This window comes from Clarias gariepinus, chromosome 2 (assembly GCF_024256425.1).
Source record: "Clarias gariepinus isolate MV-2021 ecotype Netherlands chromosome 2, CGAR_prim_01v2, whole genome shotgun sequence".
NCBI classification, from domain to species: Eukaryota; Metazoa; Chordata; class Actinopteri; order Siluriformes; family Clariidae; genus Clarias; species Clarias gariepinus.
In genome coordinates, this window is record NC_071101.1 from 38,997,296 (window position 1) to 39,014,543 (window position 17,248).

Consider the following 17,248-nt stretch of genomic DNA (forward strand, 5'->3'; position numbering starts at 1 on the left):
TGAATAAAAAAAATATTCGTTGACGACTTTTTTTCCCTGTGACTTTTTTTCCCGTCGTGACGAGACGATGAAGAGACGTCACGGATATGAATGAACAGTGACGGTGGGGAAATCAGCATGCAGTATTGTTGCCGGAAAAAGACGAGACTAAAATATGGCTTGAAAAAATACAAACTAATAAAACATCTGTCTACATTCGTCAACATTAAATTTTTGTCACAATCCGTTGCAGTTACGGCGTTCATTCATTACGGCACGAGCAGCAGTTTTTCCCGAGTCACGGGCCACGGCGCGCGGCGTATCAGGAGTAGTTTGCGCGCGCAGTGACGGGTTGTTACAAGCTTAGTCATCTTTAACCGTTCATCATCACAGCAGTATTACTCAGGTTAAAGAGAAGGGCCGATATCTGGACCTGTTTTCTTCATATTGAACTGGAGAAAATAAAAAACGATGTATACTGTAGTAATATCGGGGGGAAAACAGTGTGGGCACACAATCGCTGGAAAAATACCACAAACCTAAAGACACACATCAAGGCATACCATAACAATCTCAATGTAGTTTGACAGCCTCTTGGTAATTGGTGATTATGTTTTGTTCTAAACCGTTGCCAAACATACTAAGCTAATAGGCTAGCAAATTTGTTACCCATACGAGCTATCCCTACAACAGTCCATGTGTGTAAATTCATTTTATTTTTAAAACTAGATTAAATTAACTGTAGGGTTAATCTTATTGCCAAAATGTTTTTTCATTGATTAAAACTAGACTAAAGCACTTAAGAGTTCCTCTAACCAAAACTAGACTAAAATGCCCAGACTTTTAGTCGACTAAAACATGACTAAACAAAAATAGATGAGATTGACTAAATATGATGAAAACTTTTAGGGATATTTATCCCAGGACTAAGACTAAAATTGAAAATAGCTGATGAAATTAACACTACTGGACCGAAACTGTGAAGGAATAATTTTCCCACATTAACGCTGGCCACGGCATTTAAAAAAAAGCATTTATTTTTTGGGGATTTTGTTTTGTTTTTTCGGCCAGGCAGTATGATTTGTTGGGATCAGCAATTAAAACTAACAAGTCGAGCCGGAGTGGTGTGGAGCACACTCAATCCTGCAACACTGACCGAGAGAAAGCCTGAAGCAACCCAGAGACTGGGAGGTTTTGGGACATGCGTTTCACAGGACACAGACCAGTGATATCTGTGTCATTTCCTGTTTATATCATGTCCAACTCTCTCCCTCTCTCCTTCATCAGCGTCTCTCTTGTCCTCACTGAACTCATATTGGTTTAATAGTTTTGGCACACTTTCGGAAAGTTGTCATTATCAAACTTAGAGGTTCTCTTCTTCCCAGACTTTCACACAGAGTCATCTTTTATTTTTATTTCAGCAGCATTATTCAATTCTACATTTTTCCCCACCGCACTTGAAAATAGTCCCGGTTTGACAAGTCAGGTCAACAGAAGCCCAGCCAGGAGGCTCTTTGTGTACATCGGCGCCTCTGAAAGTGGGAGAGCAGCTGAACTGGAGTGGCTGAGGGCCACAGGAATTTGTTTAGTCCCATTTCAAAAGTCCAAACTGACTTCTTTGCCATTGAAGATCGGGCAATTAATTATGAATTCCATTCATTGATACAAATCACACAAGGTTCAATGTAACAGACTATCTAAATACTTGATATGAACACGGGTCATGTTTTCTAAACCTTCTTGCCATTAATGAAACAAAAATTTTTGTTTTTGAAAAAGTTTCTGGAGTCTTTAAGGATCTCACTACCTAAATGTGAAGAAAGGTTCCTTTTGCCAAACCGGCAAGACTAAAAAAACATTATTAACGCCATGTTTAGGAATTCGCAACAGAATGTCTGGGAAATTCAACACGTATTTTTATTGTCTGAAACTTTTTATTTTCATCCCTAATAATGTTTGAAGATTTGTCTTTTCAAGACAGGAATATGTATCGATATCAATACCACAATAACAGACTTATTATTCTAAAGACATCATGAACATATTAGAATATTTTCCAAACACGCTAGCATAATGAAGTTAAGTACATCAACAATAATGAATTAAGAGCATCTTTAATATTTTATTATTATTTTTTTTTTTTTCTGAAATTTACTCAGTAAAAAATTACTGGTAAATCTCACTAGAACATCAGTAATGTGTAAGAATTGATTTTCCTTGAGTAGCAGCATAATGTGGGGTTTATTAAAAAGTAATTTTCTACATATTTCTAAACCATTATATGACTATGTTTTTTTGATCGATCATGCATCAACTGTTGACTGAGCAAAGCATTATATCACAAGATAATATGTAATAAGATACAGTACTGAGCAAATGCCTTGAGCCACATCTCATTACTTCATATTTAATTAAATTAAATGATGAAGATTAAATTAAAGAAATGGGAACAAATGCTTTACTGTGACAGGATGCAAAGTGCCAAAAGATACTCGATTTTTTAAAATTATTTTTTCAAATTCCTGAATGAGTCATAGATCAGTGTGTGGCGTAAAAAAACATTTCTCTCAAATTGAACAGGTATATAAGTCCTTTAGGAAAACTCGAGAGCTATTTCTCAAGACTACAATAGAAAAAATTGTATGCCGTGGTACCTCGGCATACGAATGCTCCCCCTTACGACCTTTTTGCCTAAAGAATTAACATTTTTCATTGGCATTTCATTGGCATTTTTCGACATGTGAAAGAACGAACCAAGCCGGACGCTGGATAAGTTCCAGTACGACCCGGAAGCCGTTTAAAACTTTGCATCTGTGGAAAACCAAATGAAGACTCAACCCACCCTCTAAAGCTGTGGTTCTCAAAGTGTGGGGCGCGCCCTACTAGTGGGGAATACAGACATGACAGGTGGGGGGCAATGAAGGGGAAGGAATTAGTGGAAAATAATAGGAAAGTACCTATTATAATTCATGCTTTTCCTTATTGACAATAAAGATCAGACACTCAAAACTAAACAATCACACGCAAAAAAATTTATCATTAATACAAGTAAAGTATTTATCTGTTTTGAACTTGGTGTTATTTGACCTTATTGGTTTAGAAATTGATATTTCAATAAATAGTAAACTTGGCCGATTTCGTTATCAATTTTGTTGACAAGTGGGGCTTGAAAATTCGCCCACCTCCTTAAGTGGGCAATGACAAAATGTTTGCTCTAAAGCGTCAATCTATGATACCAACATGGCTTTTGGCACGCTTCCAAAAGCAATGTGTTGGTTTAAAATTTTTTTTTTAAATTGCCAATACTTTTGGGTGGCTGGAACAGATTAACTGCATTTACATTATTTCTTTGGGAAAATTTGCATCGCAGTACGACTTCCCGCCTTAAGAACTCGCTTCCAGAATGAATTATATTTATATACTGAGGTTAGACTGTACAAGAAAGTCTGGCTCTTTGGAAACAAAATATAAAGAAATTAAGGCGAGTCAAGACTTTTGCACAAAACCGTGCTAAAGGAATCAGCAAGGTGATTGTAAAGTTCCTATTAGTGGGTGGAGAATCCTGGAGTCAAAAACGAATCAAGGCCTACAGAGAGATGTCCGAGTAACAGCACATCTAACTAAGAGTGTATTTGGGTAATAAAGGGTAAAGGAATTTATTTATTTATTTTTCCACCATAGTTAACCTCTATAAGGGCAGCCCCCCCTATCCGACCGGGCAGTCCAGCCAGCTGCATCTTGCTATTCAAGCAGCGTCAGCATAACGCACAGAGGAATTGATAGCATGGTCAGTTTTGCTCACTTGGCTCTTTGCCATGGGTGACTAATGCATCATCGAGCCATAGGGATTCAAACTCACAATCATGATAAGGTGAATGCTGAATTCTGTTGCTCCACTCAGAACTCAATCCTTTTTCTCCATTAATCCATCTGTTTATCTGTAGTGCTTATTCTGTGTGAGGCCACAAGCACACACACTCACACACCCAACCACCAAACACTGAGTGTGATGGGAGGAAACTAGAATACCTGGAGGAAACCAAGCAGACACACACGAAAACTCCCAGCAGACAAAGTGGGCCGAGATTCAACCCCAAACCCTGAAGGTGTCAGGTCATGGTGCTGACCTCTAAGCCACCATGCCACCATCTGCTTTTTAGTTATTAATATTTTTTAATAATAAAAACACATCTACTATTCAGTTTCAGTCTTACAGTGAAAGAGAACAACTTATTTTTTTAACCTCAGTGCCATTCTCTGTGCTGAGCGCGCGTTTTACTTTATTCGCCTTTATCCATTTTGTTTCCTGTATTTCGAATGTAGTTTTTTTTGAAAAGCTGCATTAACTTTCTGTTCAGTGTCTCTCACATGACCTTCATTGTTAAAAATAAATCAAAGGTTTAACATTAAATTCATTTTGCAGACTCAAGTTAATAGTGACACGGGATACAGTCCATGCACGGGTTCAAGCAGTTTAAGGGTTCACTGACCCAAGGGAGGTTTCTCAGGCATTCGTGCAACCTTCCTGTCATTTACACAGAGCATGAACTGTTGAAGTAGCCCCGACCTTGGCGATTTCCTCCATATTTTGTGTTTATATCGTCATCTGTCTCACTTTTTTTAGCCGCTCAGGCCTGTGTAAAGTGCAGCTAAGTGGTGTGGAATTTCATAGCATTCTGTACTACAGCACAACCGCCTGCTGTTTAAGTGTGTGCGTGCCCTTTTTCTTCGCTGGCATATGAGTAGTTTTGCACATTGCATGAAACCACAGCTTGTCTTCGTGCCAAACCAAAGGCATTGACAGAAAGTTTATAGGCTCGTACAGATAGAGCATGTGCGGGTTATTTCTGAGCTAACGTCCTTATTCCTGCAACATTTGTCATCCCAGCGCTCTTAAGGGTCGAAATGCGTCCACAGAACTGATGATAAAGTGATAGTTACTCCATCTTTGTAGCTCACTGTCAATTGTCATGGACTTTCTCTCTTTAAACTCTGACCTGATAATGACATTGACAGAAATCTGCTGTTATGTAGATGTTCCAACATAAAAGACCTTGTGAAGCATTTAACATTATAATGATTGAGCTAAGTGTGTTTTAAAGGAGTCTAAATTAGAACAAGTTTAGGCTTTTCATTCATACCAGAAGCGCAAAGTACACAGCTGGGTGTTAAAGCAAATCTTTCAAGGCATGCAGGTGATGCTTCCTGTCGTTCGAGTCAAACCGGGACTTCCTTAATTTCTCTGCTGTATATAATCCCCTGCTACACTAATGTTCTTATCCCAGTGTTTCACAAGTGCTTGGACACCATCAAGGTAGAAAGTTTTCTCAGTACTCTTGTTGTAAATTGTAAATCCTTCTGACCAAAGCACTAGATGGCGAAGGAATCAGGAGACTTAGAGCCAGGGTTTAACAAGTTTTATTGCTTGCACATCAGTCAGGCCGGTGAATGCAATCCAAACTTAAGATGCAAAACAACCGTTTTATACTGACGCGTCAACACATGAATGCAACGCCAAGAAAGGAAAAAAAACAACCGAAGAAAAACACAATCAAGGTTATGAGATCATATGCCACATTATATAGAGAGTAATATTGTAAACATGTAAGTGTTATAGGGAATTTAAAATAAATTTTTCAGTTTGCTTGAGGCTTGACTGGATTGCCTGCTTTATGTCTGAAACACTGGCCTCCCAGGAACTCCTTTACTGGCTGGAACATGTGGAAATGGCTTGAAACAAGGTCAGGACTGTACAGGGGACGTGGCACTAACTCCTTGTCGAGTTCCCGTAGTGGTGGTGTTGAATTATTGTGTGTACAGTTCCCACAGACAGATGCATTTCTTCTGCAAGTTAGCAACAGGTTATCCGTTAAGTTTCAAGGATTAATACCTTAATAAAAAAATCATATGATTGTAGCAAGTCTCAACCTCTGGCAAACAACAACATCTAACTTTTTTCACGTGCCATTATTCGTCTAACAAAAAATGAAGCCATGCTGTTATGTTAAGAACGTTTTTGTTAGTCTGGGGTTGTATACAGTATGAGTTCTGAGACCCGTAAAAGAGGGGGCACTAACTTTTGAACATGACCGTAGTTACTGAAGATTTTAAAAAAAGAATAAAATTTGTTGAGTTTAGGAAAGTATGGCCATATTTTTATCATATTAAAGAGCTTATACATACAAAAAAAATTGAAGTTTTAAAACTGCAGAGAATTTATTCTAAGAGTTATATTGTTATTTACATTCCAAAACAGAGAATTGAATCTGCTGGTGTGCATCATCCTTTTTTTACAAGGAACGTTCAAGCCAAGCATGGACTTGTGAAATTTCTTGCGAATAAAGGCTCTACGTTAACAGTTATTGTTAGAGTTATTGCCACATCCGCCGTACAGACCTGACCTCATCTCAAGCTATTTCCACATGTGTGAGGCATTTAAGGAGTTCCCGGGAGGCCAGTGTTTCAGATGTGAAGCAGGCAGTTTGATCATGACTCCGGTGTACTCTCGAGAAAACTCTCGACTTTAATGGTATCCGAGCACTTGTGAAACACTGGGATGAGTGCATTAGTGTAGCAGGGGATTATATAGTTAAATAAAAGGAGTAAATCAAAAGTTCTGGTTTGACTTGAACATCCATTGTATATTCCAAAAATTTAATATCATTGTTGTGGTCATTGTCTATGCCACTTTATCCTATCAAGGGGTGGGGCCTGGAGACAAGGCAGGGTACACCCTGGACGGCATGCCAATCCTTTACAGGGCTCGCACACACACACACACACACACACACACTCAAACACACACTCACTTCCGCAATACGGGCAATTTGGGAATGCCAATTAGCTTAATCTGCATATCTTTGCACTGTGTGATAAAACCAGACCACCCCCAGGAAACCCACCAAGCACAGGGAGAACATACAACTCCATTCACTCAGACCCCAGGCGGGAATCGAACCCAAACCCTGGAGGTGCAAGGCCACAGAATATTAAATATCTAAGCACTTCATGGTGAGCATCAGAAAGCAAACAATAGAACATTGAATAAATATTACTGTAAACCACATCACCGTATTGCAGAGTCAGAGTTCCACTCGTACAGCAAGGAATTGAGTTGGTGGTGGTGATAAAAGTTTTGAGTCAGTCTCTGACCGACTTCCTGTGAATTCCTTGAGGAGTGTGTTTGAGTGTGGTCAGTGGCGCCCCCTTTTGACCCTATATGATTACTGCTTTTTGAAGTTATTGATTTATTTATTTTTTATCAAGCTTTGAGTTTTGTAAAGTGATCAATTACAATAAAGTACAGTCTCTTCAACTTAGGTTGCACTTCAACACTTTCATCAACTCCTTGTAAAGGGTTTGAGATCTCATACTGTAGGAGCTGAAATATACTGTAAGTTCTCTCTCTTTCTCTCTCTCTGCAGGACATTAACGTGTGTATCCTGGAGAACTTCCCGGAATGCTCAAACCCTCGTCTTTTCTACATTGTGCCGTATTTCTGTGGTCAGCATCCTCAGTGCAGGTAGAGCCATCGGTACACACCGCAAGCATTATTGCTGGTAATCAATTAGAAAGGGTGTTCCAGGTTGTAAACCGTGTCCATGCAGGTAACAGCAAAGGACAAGCAATGAGCCAGAAGACAAAGTTTTATATATACATATTTTATATTATAATATTATATAATATTCATTATACTTTTTTTATACATTATATATATATGTAATTAAATAAAAACTAGCTTCAGTTTAATTTTATAAAAACAACCAATGCAGCTGCAGTCAATACTAACTCTGATTACTGATCTGCATTATGAGGCCAAATCTAGGAAAAAAATAAGCGTTCGGATGTGTGTGTGTGTGTTGAACAGGGAGCCGGGTGCATGGGCGCTAGAGAGGGCCAAGCAGAACGTCATGGAGAACTTTCTCCTGGTGGGAATTTTGGAGGAGCTGGAGGATGTGCTGCTTCTTTTTGAGAGATTGCTACCTCACTTCTTCAGCGATGTGCTGACGATCTACCACAGCCCAGGTACGTCCCAAAAATCTGTTAACCACACTAATAATATATATATATATATTTTTTAATATTATTTTATTTATTTATTTATTTATTTTTGGGTAACAGTTGGTTGATTTGTCCAAAATATGCTGTTTTGAATTGGTCCTTCTTTCCTGGGCCAGTTTCATCATAGTGCACTTGACAATACTGTTCTTGCAAGAACTGTTTCAGAACAGCTGACCTTCATGTCTTTAAATAACAGCGGAATGTTGTTGTTGTTGTTGTAACTTAATCACCTAATTCCATATGTGATTTTATTAGACTGAAATCCTTCTCCTCTCCTGACTCCTGTGAGGAACTTGTTTTGATCTGTTGTCGACTTTGAAAAAGTTTTTAACCAAGTAAATCTAAATTTAGTTTTTAGAAAAAAAAAATCTATCTTAAACATTTTATCCAATTTTCATTTTGAATAATTAAATCTGATTCCCGGCATGAATATAGCTATAGAAGCTGACATGGTGTTTTTAAAAAATATATAAAGAATGAATTCCATATATGTTATTTCATCGTTTTGAAATTCCTAGTGGTGTTCTTGCCCAGGGCTTCTCTAGTCTGGATCCGGAGCGCATGGCAAGTCAGTCCGGACCCAGCCCAAAATTCAAATTAGCAATGCAATGAATGTAGTAGTTTCCCTGTTTGACATTGATGTCAGGGCAACATCAACAGCCGGCAAGCATATGGTATTTAAGGTCAAAGAGTTCAATTGATGGCCAACAGACGTTTACGTTCCGTCCTGTGGGTTACGTACACATTACGTAATTGGTAACAAATTACCAAGTGTATTAATTTAATTATTTATAAATACAGGATTTATAGAAGTTAGGTTTGTGCAATGTAAGTTTATTGTAAAAAAAAAAAAAAATTGCAATAAATTTTTTAATTCAATGTCAGCACTTTACTGCTATATATTAATAAATATTACGAAATTGTAGTTATACCTAGTTCTTTAATGCTAGACTGAATGAGTGTGAAAGAGAGTGTGTGCTTGTCTGTGATGGATTGGCATCCCATCCAGGGTATACACACCATGTGCCATTAGTTCCCTGGAAAAAGCTCCAGTGGCACAGATAATGAATGGATAATCTAATACACTGCCTGTCCAAAAAAAAAAAAAAAAAAATATATATATATATATATATATATATATATATATATATATATATCTTTTAAATAACCACCTGGATTTAACTTAGCTAGTAGTTAAGAACTTTCCATTGGATAATTATTGCGGTGATTTAATATGGTTCAGCTCGACAATGCTTCAGTTTGCTAGAAAGCATAAAGAATGGATTGTGGAGCGTTGGGAAAAAGGTCATGTGGTTTGATAAGTCCAGATTTACCCTGTTAAATGTTTTTTCCCTGATGGCACGGGCATATTCCAAAATAACGGTGCCAGGGTTTATTGGGCTCAAATTGTGAAAGAGTGGTTCAGGAGGCATGAGACATCATTTTCACACATGTATTGTCCCGCACAGAGTTCAGACCATCGGAGAGAAATTAATGCGACTCTGAATGGAAATAAATGTTGTGAAATTGCATAAGCTTATCCGAAACTATTATTTTTTTTTTTTTATCCTGGTATTGGCAATTTAATATAATATATGATATGAGCAAATGTCAGTGCATATATTAGCAGTGTAATATGTGACTTGTGTCATTTCTGAGTCCTGACATGCAGATTTGATGTATTAAACACCCAATTCATACTGCATGTGTCAATTGTTATGAAAAAATGAACACAAATCTATGATTGGAGTCTACAGAGGCAACTATGACATTTGGGTTTCCTTGGAGGATTGTGTTTTTTAATGCATTCATTTATTCATTCATTTTTATTATTATTACTATTGTATAATTTGGCCTTCGTTTGCCTCCGGCAGCTTTTTGGAAGGTGGGTAACCTAACAGGCACAGTAAAGAAGCACATGCCCACGCTGGAGGCCCTGCAGGTGCTGTACCGCCGCATGAGGTACGAGTACGACTTCTACAACTTCGTGCGCGACCAGTTCCACCTGCTCAAAAAGAAAATCGGCCTCAAGTCGACGCGTCCGAGCTCGGCGCAAGAGCCAGACTTTCTGCGGGAGCTCGCCCTCCGAACCAACGACCCACTGGACGAGGACGACGAAGATGAGGAGGACGATACTGCTCTGGAAGATGCCAATAACTGGTTGGTGCAGCCTTGAAAGTTGGCACAAGGATTTGATATCTCTTAGGAATCGAGTGGAGATAGCATTCCCAAGAGCACTTTGTTTGTGTGTGCATGCACACGCGCATGTGTGTGGTTGTGCACATGATCATGTGATACCCGTATTTTTAACGGGGTTGTTTTTAAAAAAAAAAAATCCACCAGGACAGCTAATGTGCATGGATGGGCCTAATTTAATATATATACAGAAATACAAGACAAAAGACAATGTACAAATGAATTTATCTTTTTGTCTTTTTTATATAAAGAATGCTTTTTGCTTTGTTAAAAAAAAGTTTCCGTGATTATTATTTTAATTTTTTGGTTTTAGAGTTTAGAATTAAGGGGGAGTATAAGTGGAAGACGGTTTTGAGACATGAAATGGACACCCAGAAGGAGAGCAGAGAGGTGGAGAAAGTCTGTGTTTGATTTCAGATGGTCCAGATCATCCTTAGAACCACCTCACACTGCACGTGCAAGGCCTTACACTCCTCTCGCCATGAGAACAAGGGAACAGCACTACTTAGCATCAGATTTTTGTATGGAGCTTATATTAAATACTTGGAAGTCTAGGGTGTATAAGGTGTATACCTTTTTATTCCTATAGAATGTACAACAATAGACAAGTAATGCCACAGTTGTGCCAGATGTTTTTTTTTTAAAGCTCAAAACTACAAAACTAAATGCAATTAATTAACAGATATTTAATATACTTTTTCATAAAAAAAAAAAATCAAACATAAAATCATTCCTTAATATAAACAACCAAATGTTATCATACAGTATAATCATGTGTTCTACTGGGAGTCAGGAATCAGAAGACAGATGAGGAATAAAAGTTGGTGTGATATGAAATGGAGGGCTGTGTTTCCACCCAAACCAATGAACATTTTCTGTTGTTAAAAAAAAAAGAAGAGGCAAAATCATACTTATTTTTTGCATTTGTAGTTGTATGAGGGGTGTTCGAGTCAAAACAGGACTTAATGAAATACTTCCTGAATGAAGGTAAAAGACTAAATTACATTTACACAACACTTCAGACACAGTGATGAGAAGGCAGTACATCCATGAATAAAACGTTTCTGTGAACATTCAGTGAGTAGAACACCTGATCGTTGATTATTGATAGAAAACTTGCGCAAGAGACGCATCTGTTTGTGGGAACTGTACACACAATCATTAACTAACACCACTTACACATTACAGCAACTCACTTACAGGGAGTTAGTGCCACGTCCCCTGTACAGTCCTGACCTTGTTCCAAGCCATTTCCACATGTTTGGGCCATTACAGGAGTTCCTGGGAGGCCAGTGTTTCAGACGTGAAGCAGCAGGCAGTCCCGATCATGGATCCGGGGTACTGAGAGAACTTCTACCTTGTTGGTATCCAAGCACTAGTGAAACACTGTGATAAGTGCATACAGTAAGTGTATCAGGTGATTATATAGAGAAATATGTTTTTCTCTCATACCTGTGTTTTGTTATTCTGCGCAATCAAAAAAGTCCTGGTTTGACTTGAAATTTGTGGAATGTTTTATCATCTATGTTACAACAGCTGGGAGCAGTCATTCCCATACCAGGCACTCTTTTTTTCTCTCTCTCCATGTTAAAAACAGCAAAACATCCCCATATTTGTTTTAAAATACGAGCTATACGAGCTCCTGCGAAAGCTGTTTGGTTGTTACTATGGAAACAGTAACATTAAAAGCAATATAAACCTGTGATTGGAGTTTGCAGCAATACTCATAGAGCTGATGTTCTAGAACATGAATCAGCACTTTCTGACTGTACAATAGCGAAATGTCATTTATTCCACAGAAGCAAAATGGGAAGAATGTGTAAAATGTGTTTTACAACTTGGGTAATAGCGTATTAAACGTTTGATGATGAAGCTGCATCACCAAATATTATTTCTAAGCATAATTTTCTACTTTTCTAGCAATCACTTCCTCTCCATTCAAGACGATGCAGTTTGGTGTTTAGATGAATATAAGACAATTAAGAGTCTCTCCGATCGCAGGACAGAGAAGGCGGGGTCTTTGAGTCCACATATGGAAACAGGGTGTGTCCTAAGTCCATGTACGGTGATCTAGAAGACTTAACCAAATTTTTGTCCACATTATCCAGCTAGCTGCCATGCCCAAGCCAGGAACTCTAAGATGATTTTTAACGTTGTAACAATGTTCATGCATATAATTGTCACTGTTAATAACTAACATTAGCTAAATTTACCAGGGTTTTTCAGGATAAGAAGTTATAATTAAGCTACTCTTTTGGACTATGGTTCACAAGGTCCCCGGTTCAAGCCCCACAACCACCAAGTCGCCATTGTTGGGCGCTTGAGCAAGGCCTTTAACCCTCAGATGTTGATGTATAATGAGATAAAAAAGTAAGTCGCTTTGAAAAAGGGCGTCTGCCATATGCCATAATGTAATGTACCCTGAAACATTTCTTTACTCTGTGTATGGCCTTGAAAGTGGAACATTTGTTTCCCAAGTGCATAACTCAAAGTTTTAACACTTAAACCTCATTTGATACGATGCGTTCAGTGCTACCTTGGCGACTTCCCCTTATGACTCAGTGTGTATCACAAAAGTGGCATATATGGCGGGAAGAACGTGTTCATGCAAGATAATTTGTACAATCATTTTGTATTTATAAATCTTGTAGTTATAAATCTTTTTGATTTGCTAATTAGATAACAAGCTAATTAGGCTAGTGATTGTCTTTCCTTAAACAGCAGATCCGCTTCTGTCTGTTTCTTTTCATAATCAGCTCTTTATTCCTTACGATTTGCTGTTTTAGAGAAGGAAATTGCATAATGACAAAATGGCTTGTACAGTATGTTAAATTCTGTTCCTGAAGTCTACGATGGTGTCGACTTGATCCCTCTGGTCTGCAACGGCTCCGTTTAAACTCGATTGAATTTTAACAATGGCATTTTGAAACACAACCTACTGTAAGTGGAATATTGTCATGATATTGTAATATTTGTAAAAGTACTTGCCCAAGTCTTGTTGTATTCAACGTTCATGCTCGTGCCGGCAGGGTGTTAATGTGTATGTATTGTATGTAGTATTAAAGTGTGCTATAAATTAATTTATTCTACAGCAACATGTAATACAAATGCATTTTTTATACAATTCTCAGGAAAACCGAGCGGAATTACATTTTGTATTTAATAGCTACGATGATAAACATAGGGTGTGTAATTGCAGATATGTTAAAAAGACTGAGCAGCTACGTTTACCACTCTTCAAAATGGTAAAGTAAATGTACAGTATAAATCAATTTTCTGGCACAGGTCCTAAAATAAAATGTCATTTTTAGAATTTGTTGATTTAACAGTGACTTTCTTGTCCATAATCTAGATGTTGGGTATTTTGATGATTATAGCTAAAGAGCGTCTCTGTGTTTCATGTGTTGTTGTTTTTTTTTTAAGGTGGGTTGCATTGACCATTTCTCTTAGTTGGAAACAAAATTATTTGGCTGGAGGCTGAATCTACTGTACTGTATGTAGGCTGGAGAAATCGAGTCATGACTGCAGAATCCAAATCTGAACCCTGGATGGAATGTTCTTTAGAATTTATAGAGAAAGAGAAATATTATTATTATTATTTTTTTTTTTAATAATGAAAATTGAGATTACTGTATATATACACACACACTCACAAAAGCTAGTGCACCCCACTAATTTCAGCAAATATTTTGGTATATCTTCTTAAAGGACAATACTATGAAATTAGTGGACAAAGGAAATTAGTGGACTTGTATGTCTCCAGACCTGAACCCTATTAAGCACCTGCAGTGCGTCCACAAGCGGAGGTGTGTCTAACATCCAGCAGCTCCGTGATATCATTATGGAGCAGTGGAAGAGGATCCCAGCAACAACATGTGCAGCTCTGGTGAAGTCCACGCTCAGGAGGATTAAGGCCGTGCTAAATAACAACGATGCTCAGACAAACAAAACATCTTCACTTTGACATGACCAGTGATTTAGTCTGCATGTTGAGTTATTGTTAGAGGATAGTAAATCAGTACTGCTATACAAGTTGAACATTGACTACACTAAATTATATCTATAAGTTAAATTTCTATAGTATTGTCCCTTAAGAACATATAATAAAATGGTTGCTGAAATGTAAGGTGTGTACTTGCTTTTGTGAGATACTGTACATACATTTCATAATAGTCAAGCAGCTACTTGTTGGATGTCACTGATCTCTGAGTCATGAGGGGAAGCTTAACATTGAAATAATGGCAGATTTCTCTATAGGAATGCACTTACTTTTATCAGCAAGGTCATGTCCCTGATGAGAATCAAGTTCAGTAGCTTGGCAGTGCTGGGATTAAAACTCACAACGTACTGATCAGTAATGCTAAATCGCACTTGCTGAGCCATGAGCATTCATTAATTATTACTTGTTCATGTATATAATTATACTGACATTATTACTGTTCTGTAATTTGTGTACAATTACATGAACTTTGCATCTGGACAGACGTGGTTTAATCTCCAAATAAATCCTGTTTCTTATTGACTTTCAAAAATTAGCTACACTTGTGCTACACTATGGCAAAAAGTATGTGCACACCAACCGACATACTCATACTGTATGTCCTTAGTAAACATTGCTTTCCAGATTTGTCCCCCTTCCTTTGCTATTAGAATAACCTCCATTCTTCTGGGAAGGCTTTCCACTAGATTTTGAAGCATGGCGCTGGGTGTTCGTTTAACCACAAGACCATTCTTGAGTTCCAGCACTTATGTTGGATGGGGAGATCACAGAGAACAGTAGGTGTTCCAGTTAATCCAATAGGGCTAAGGTCTTGATCCATTGAGTTTCTCCATTCCAATTTTGTCTCTACTGAGTTCGTTTTAGCACGGGGGTGTAGTGGGTTACCACTGTCGCCTTGCACCTCCAGGGTCCGAGCTCGATTCCCGTCTCTGTGTGCATGGAGTTTGCATGTTCTCCCCGTGCTTGGTGGGTTTCCTCTGGGTATTCCGGTTTCCTCTCACATTCCAATAATTGGCGTTCCCAAATTACCTGTAGTGTGTGTGTGTGTGTGTGCCCTGCAATGGATTGGCCACCTGTCCAGGGTGTACCCCGCCTCGTGCCCTAAGCCTCCTGTGATAGACTCTAGGTCCCCCGCGACCCTGAATACAGGATAAAGCGGTATAGAAGGTGAGTAAGTAAGTTTGCTTTGTGCACAGGTCTATTGTCTTGCTAGAACATGATTGGGCCCCTAAACTCCAGTGAATGGAAATTGTAATCCTACAGCATACAGCTACAAATATTTGCTAATACTTTGTGGCATCAGTTTGCTAAACATCCATATATAGTAGTGATGCTCAGGTGTCCACAAATGTTTGGTCATTAAGTGTATATTTTATTGGGTTTTAACTTTGAGAATTGCTCCAAGTATACATCTGGGGGCGCCGCTGTCCAACATAATGCTTTTTCCTTCACACTAGTCACTTGAGGCAAGTTGTTTTGCAGAAGGTCCAAAGAGAACAATTCAAATTACTTTCATAGCAAAACTCTTCACTTTTATAGGGTGTTAATAGCATGAGGAAATACATAAAACTTGGTAACAACCCATTTTTCCCCTCATTCCTCGAATCAACTCAAGCCTTTAAGCACTGTTGCCTTCTCCTTGCCTGAGCAACTGTGCTCTATTTAAGGCTATAGACTCTGTGTAACAGAGACAGCGCTCTTGCTCACATACATAGTCACACACATACACACAGTGTCCTAAGTGTTAGTCCAATTATGGTCTGTGGTTTGCTCAACAAGTTTAAAGCATGTGTCTCTGACTGTTGGTGTGCCGGCTCAGGTTGTCTGTCCCTCTCTGGATCAGCTGTTCCTCATTATGTGGGAATAACCATGGAAGTGGAATATTATTTGTATTTGTATTGTAATGTATTTATGTGTAAAAAAAAAGAGCTTTAAAGGAGCAATATGTAATCCTTCGTGTGCGTATATACTGTATGTATGCATGTATTTAGGACAACCTGCTGACTTTCAACCAGAGCATCAGAATGAGGACGAGAGGTTATTTAAGTGACTTTGAACGTGGCATGGTTGTTGGTGCCAGACGGGCTGGTCTGAGTATTTCCGAAACTGCTGATCTACTTGGATTTCCATAACCATCTCTAGGGTTTATAGAGAATGGTCTAGAAAAAGAGAAACATAATATCCAGAGAGCTGTTGAAAAATGTCCTGTTGATGCCAGAGGTCAGAGGAGAATGGCCAGACTGGTTCGACCTGATAGAAAGGCAACAGTAATTTAAACATCTCATTACATCCAAGCGACACTGAAGAACCTTTCTAAGCGCACAAAACGTTAAATCTTGAAGCAGATGGGCTACAGCAGCAGAAGACCACACCAGGTTCCACTCCTGTCCACTAACGACAGAAATCCGAGGCTACACTTTGCATCCCCTTACCGAATCAGTTTTGTTGCTGACTATGTCTATCCTTTTATGTCCAGAGGGATAATGCACCAAGACACATAGCTAAAGTTTTGTGAAACTGGTTTCTTGAACATGCAATGAGTTCACTGTACTCAGATGTTCCCTACATGATACATGTGCAGCCAGCAAATCATGTCAGTATGGATTAAAATCTCTAGCACCTTGTTTAATCTAGAACACGAAGATATAAGGCAGTCGTGGAGGCAAACAGGAAGAATTCAGCCTGGATGAGATCTCATTAAAGTTTTATGACTTTTATGTCCATTGTTAAAAGTGCAAAATACAAATGAAATTAAATTTACTTTAGTCAAATAAAATATTTTGGAACGTTGGAGAGAACCAAGAGGAAACCCTAGATCGTAGATGGAAAATCTAGAATGACTTCTTTATTAATGCTTTTTCAAAAACTAATTTTGAAATAACCATATATTAGAACACTTGTAGTGTTATTGTACATTTACTGTACACCCAGTGATGAATCTGTCCCGGGTTCCCATTCAGTGCTGCCATATACGTCATCCTCATCATCTTTCCGAGCTGGCAGCTGATTGTC

The 17,248-nt window shown here is 38.4% G+C and overlaps 1 protein-coding gene across 1 annotated transcript in view; it reads left to right on the top strand.

The window, feature by feature from the left end:
- Positions 1-11,199, top strand: part of usta (uronyl 2-sulfotransferase a) — a 67,647-nt gene extending 56,448 nt beyond the window's left edge. The window contains exons 6-8 of the mRNA XM_053479571.1: positions 7,404-7,501; positions 7,847-8,004; positions 9,915-11,199. Coding sequence (XP_053335546.1) covers positions 7,404-7,501; positions 7,847-8,004; positions 9,915-10,216 — 558 coding nt within the window. The 3' untranslated portion in view covers positions 10,217-11,199. The remainder of the gene's footprint in view (positions 1-7,403; positions 7,502-7,846; positions 8,005-9,914) is intronic.
- Positions 11,200-17,248: the final 6,049 nt, after the last annotated feature.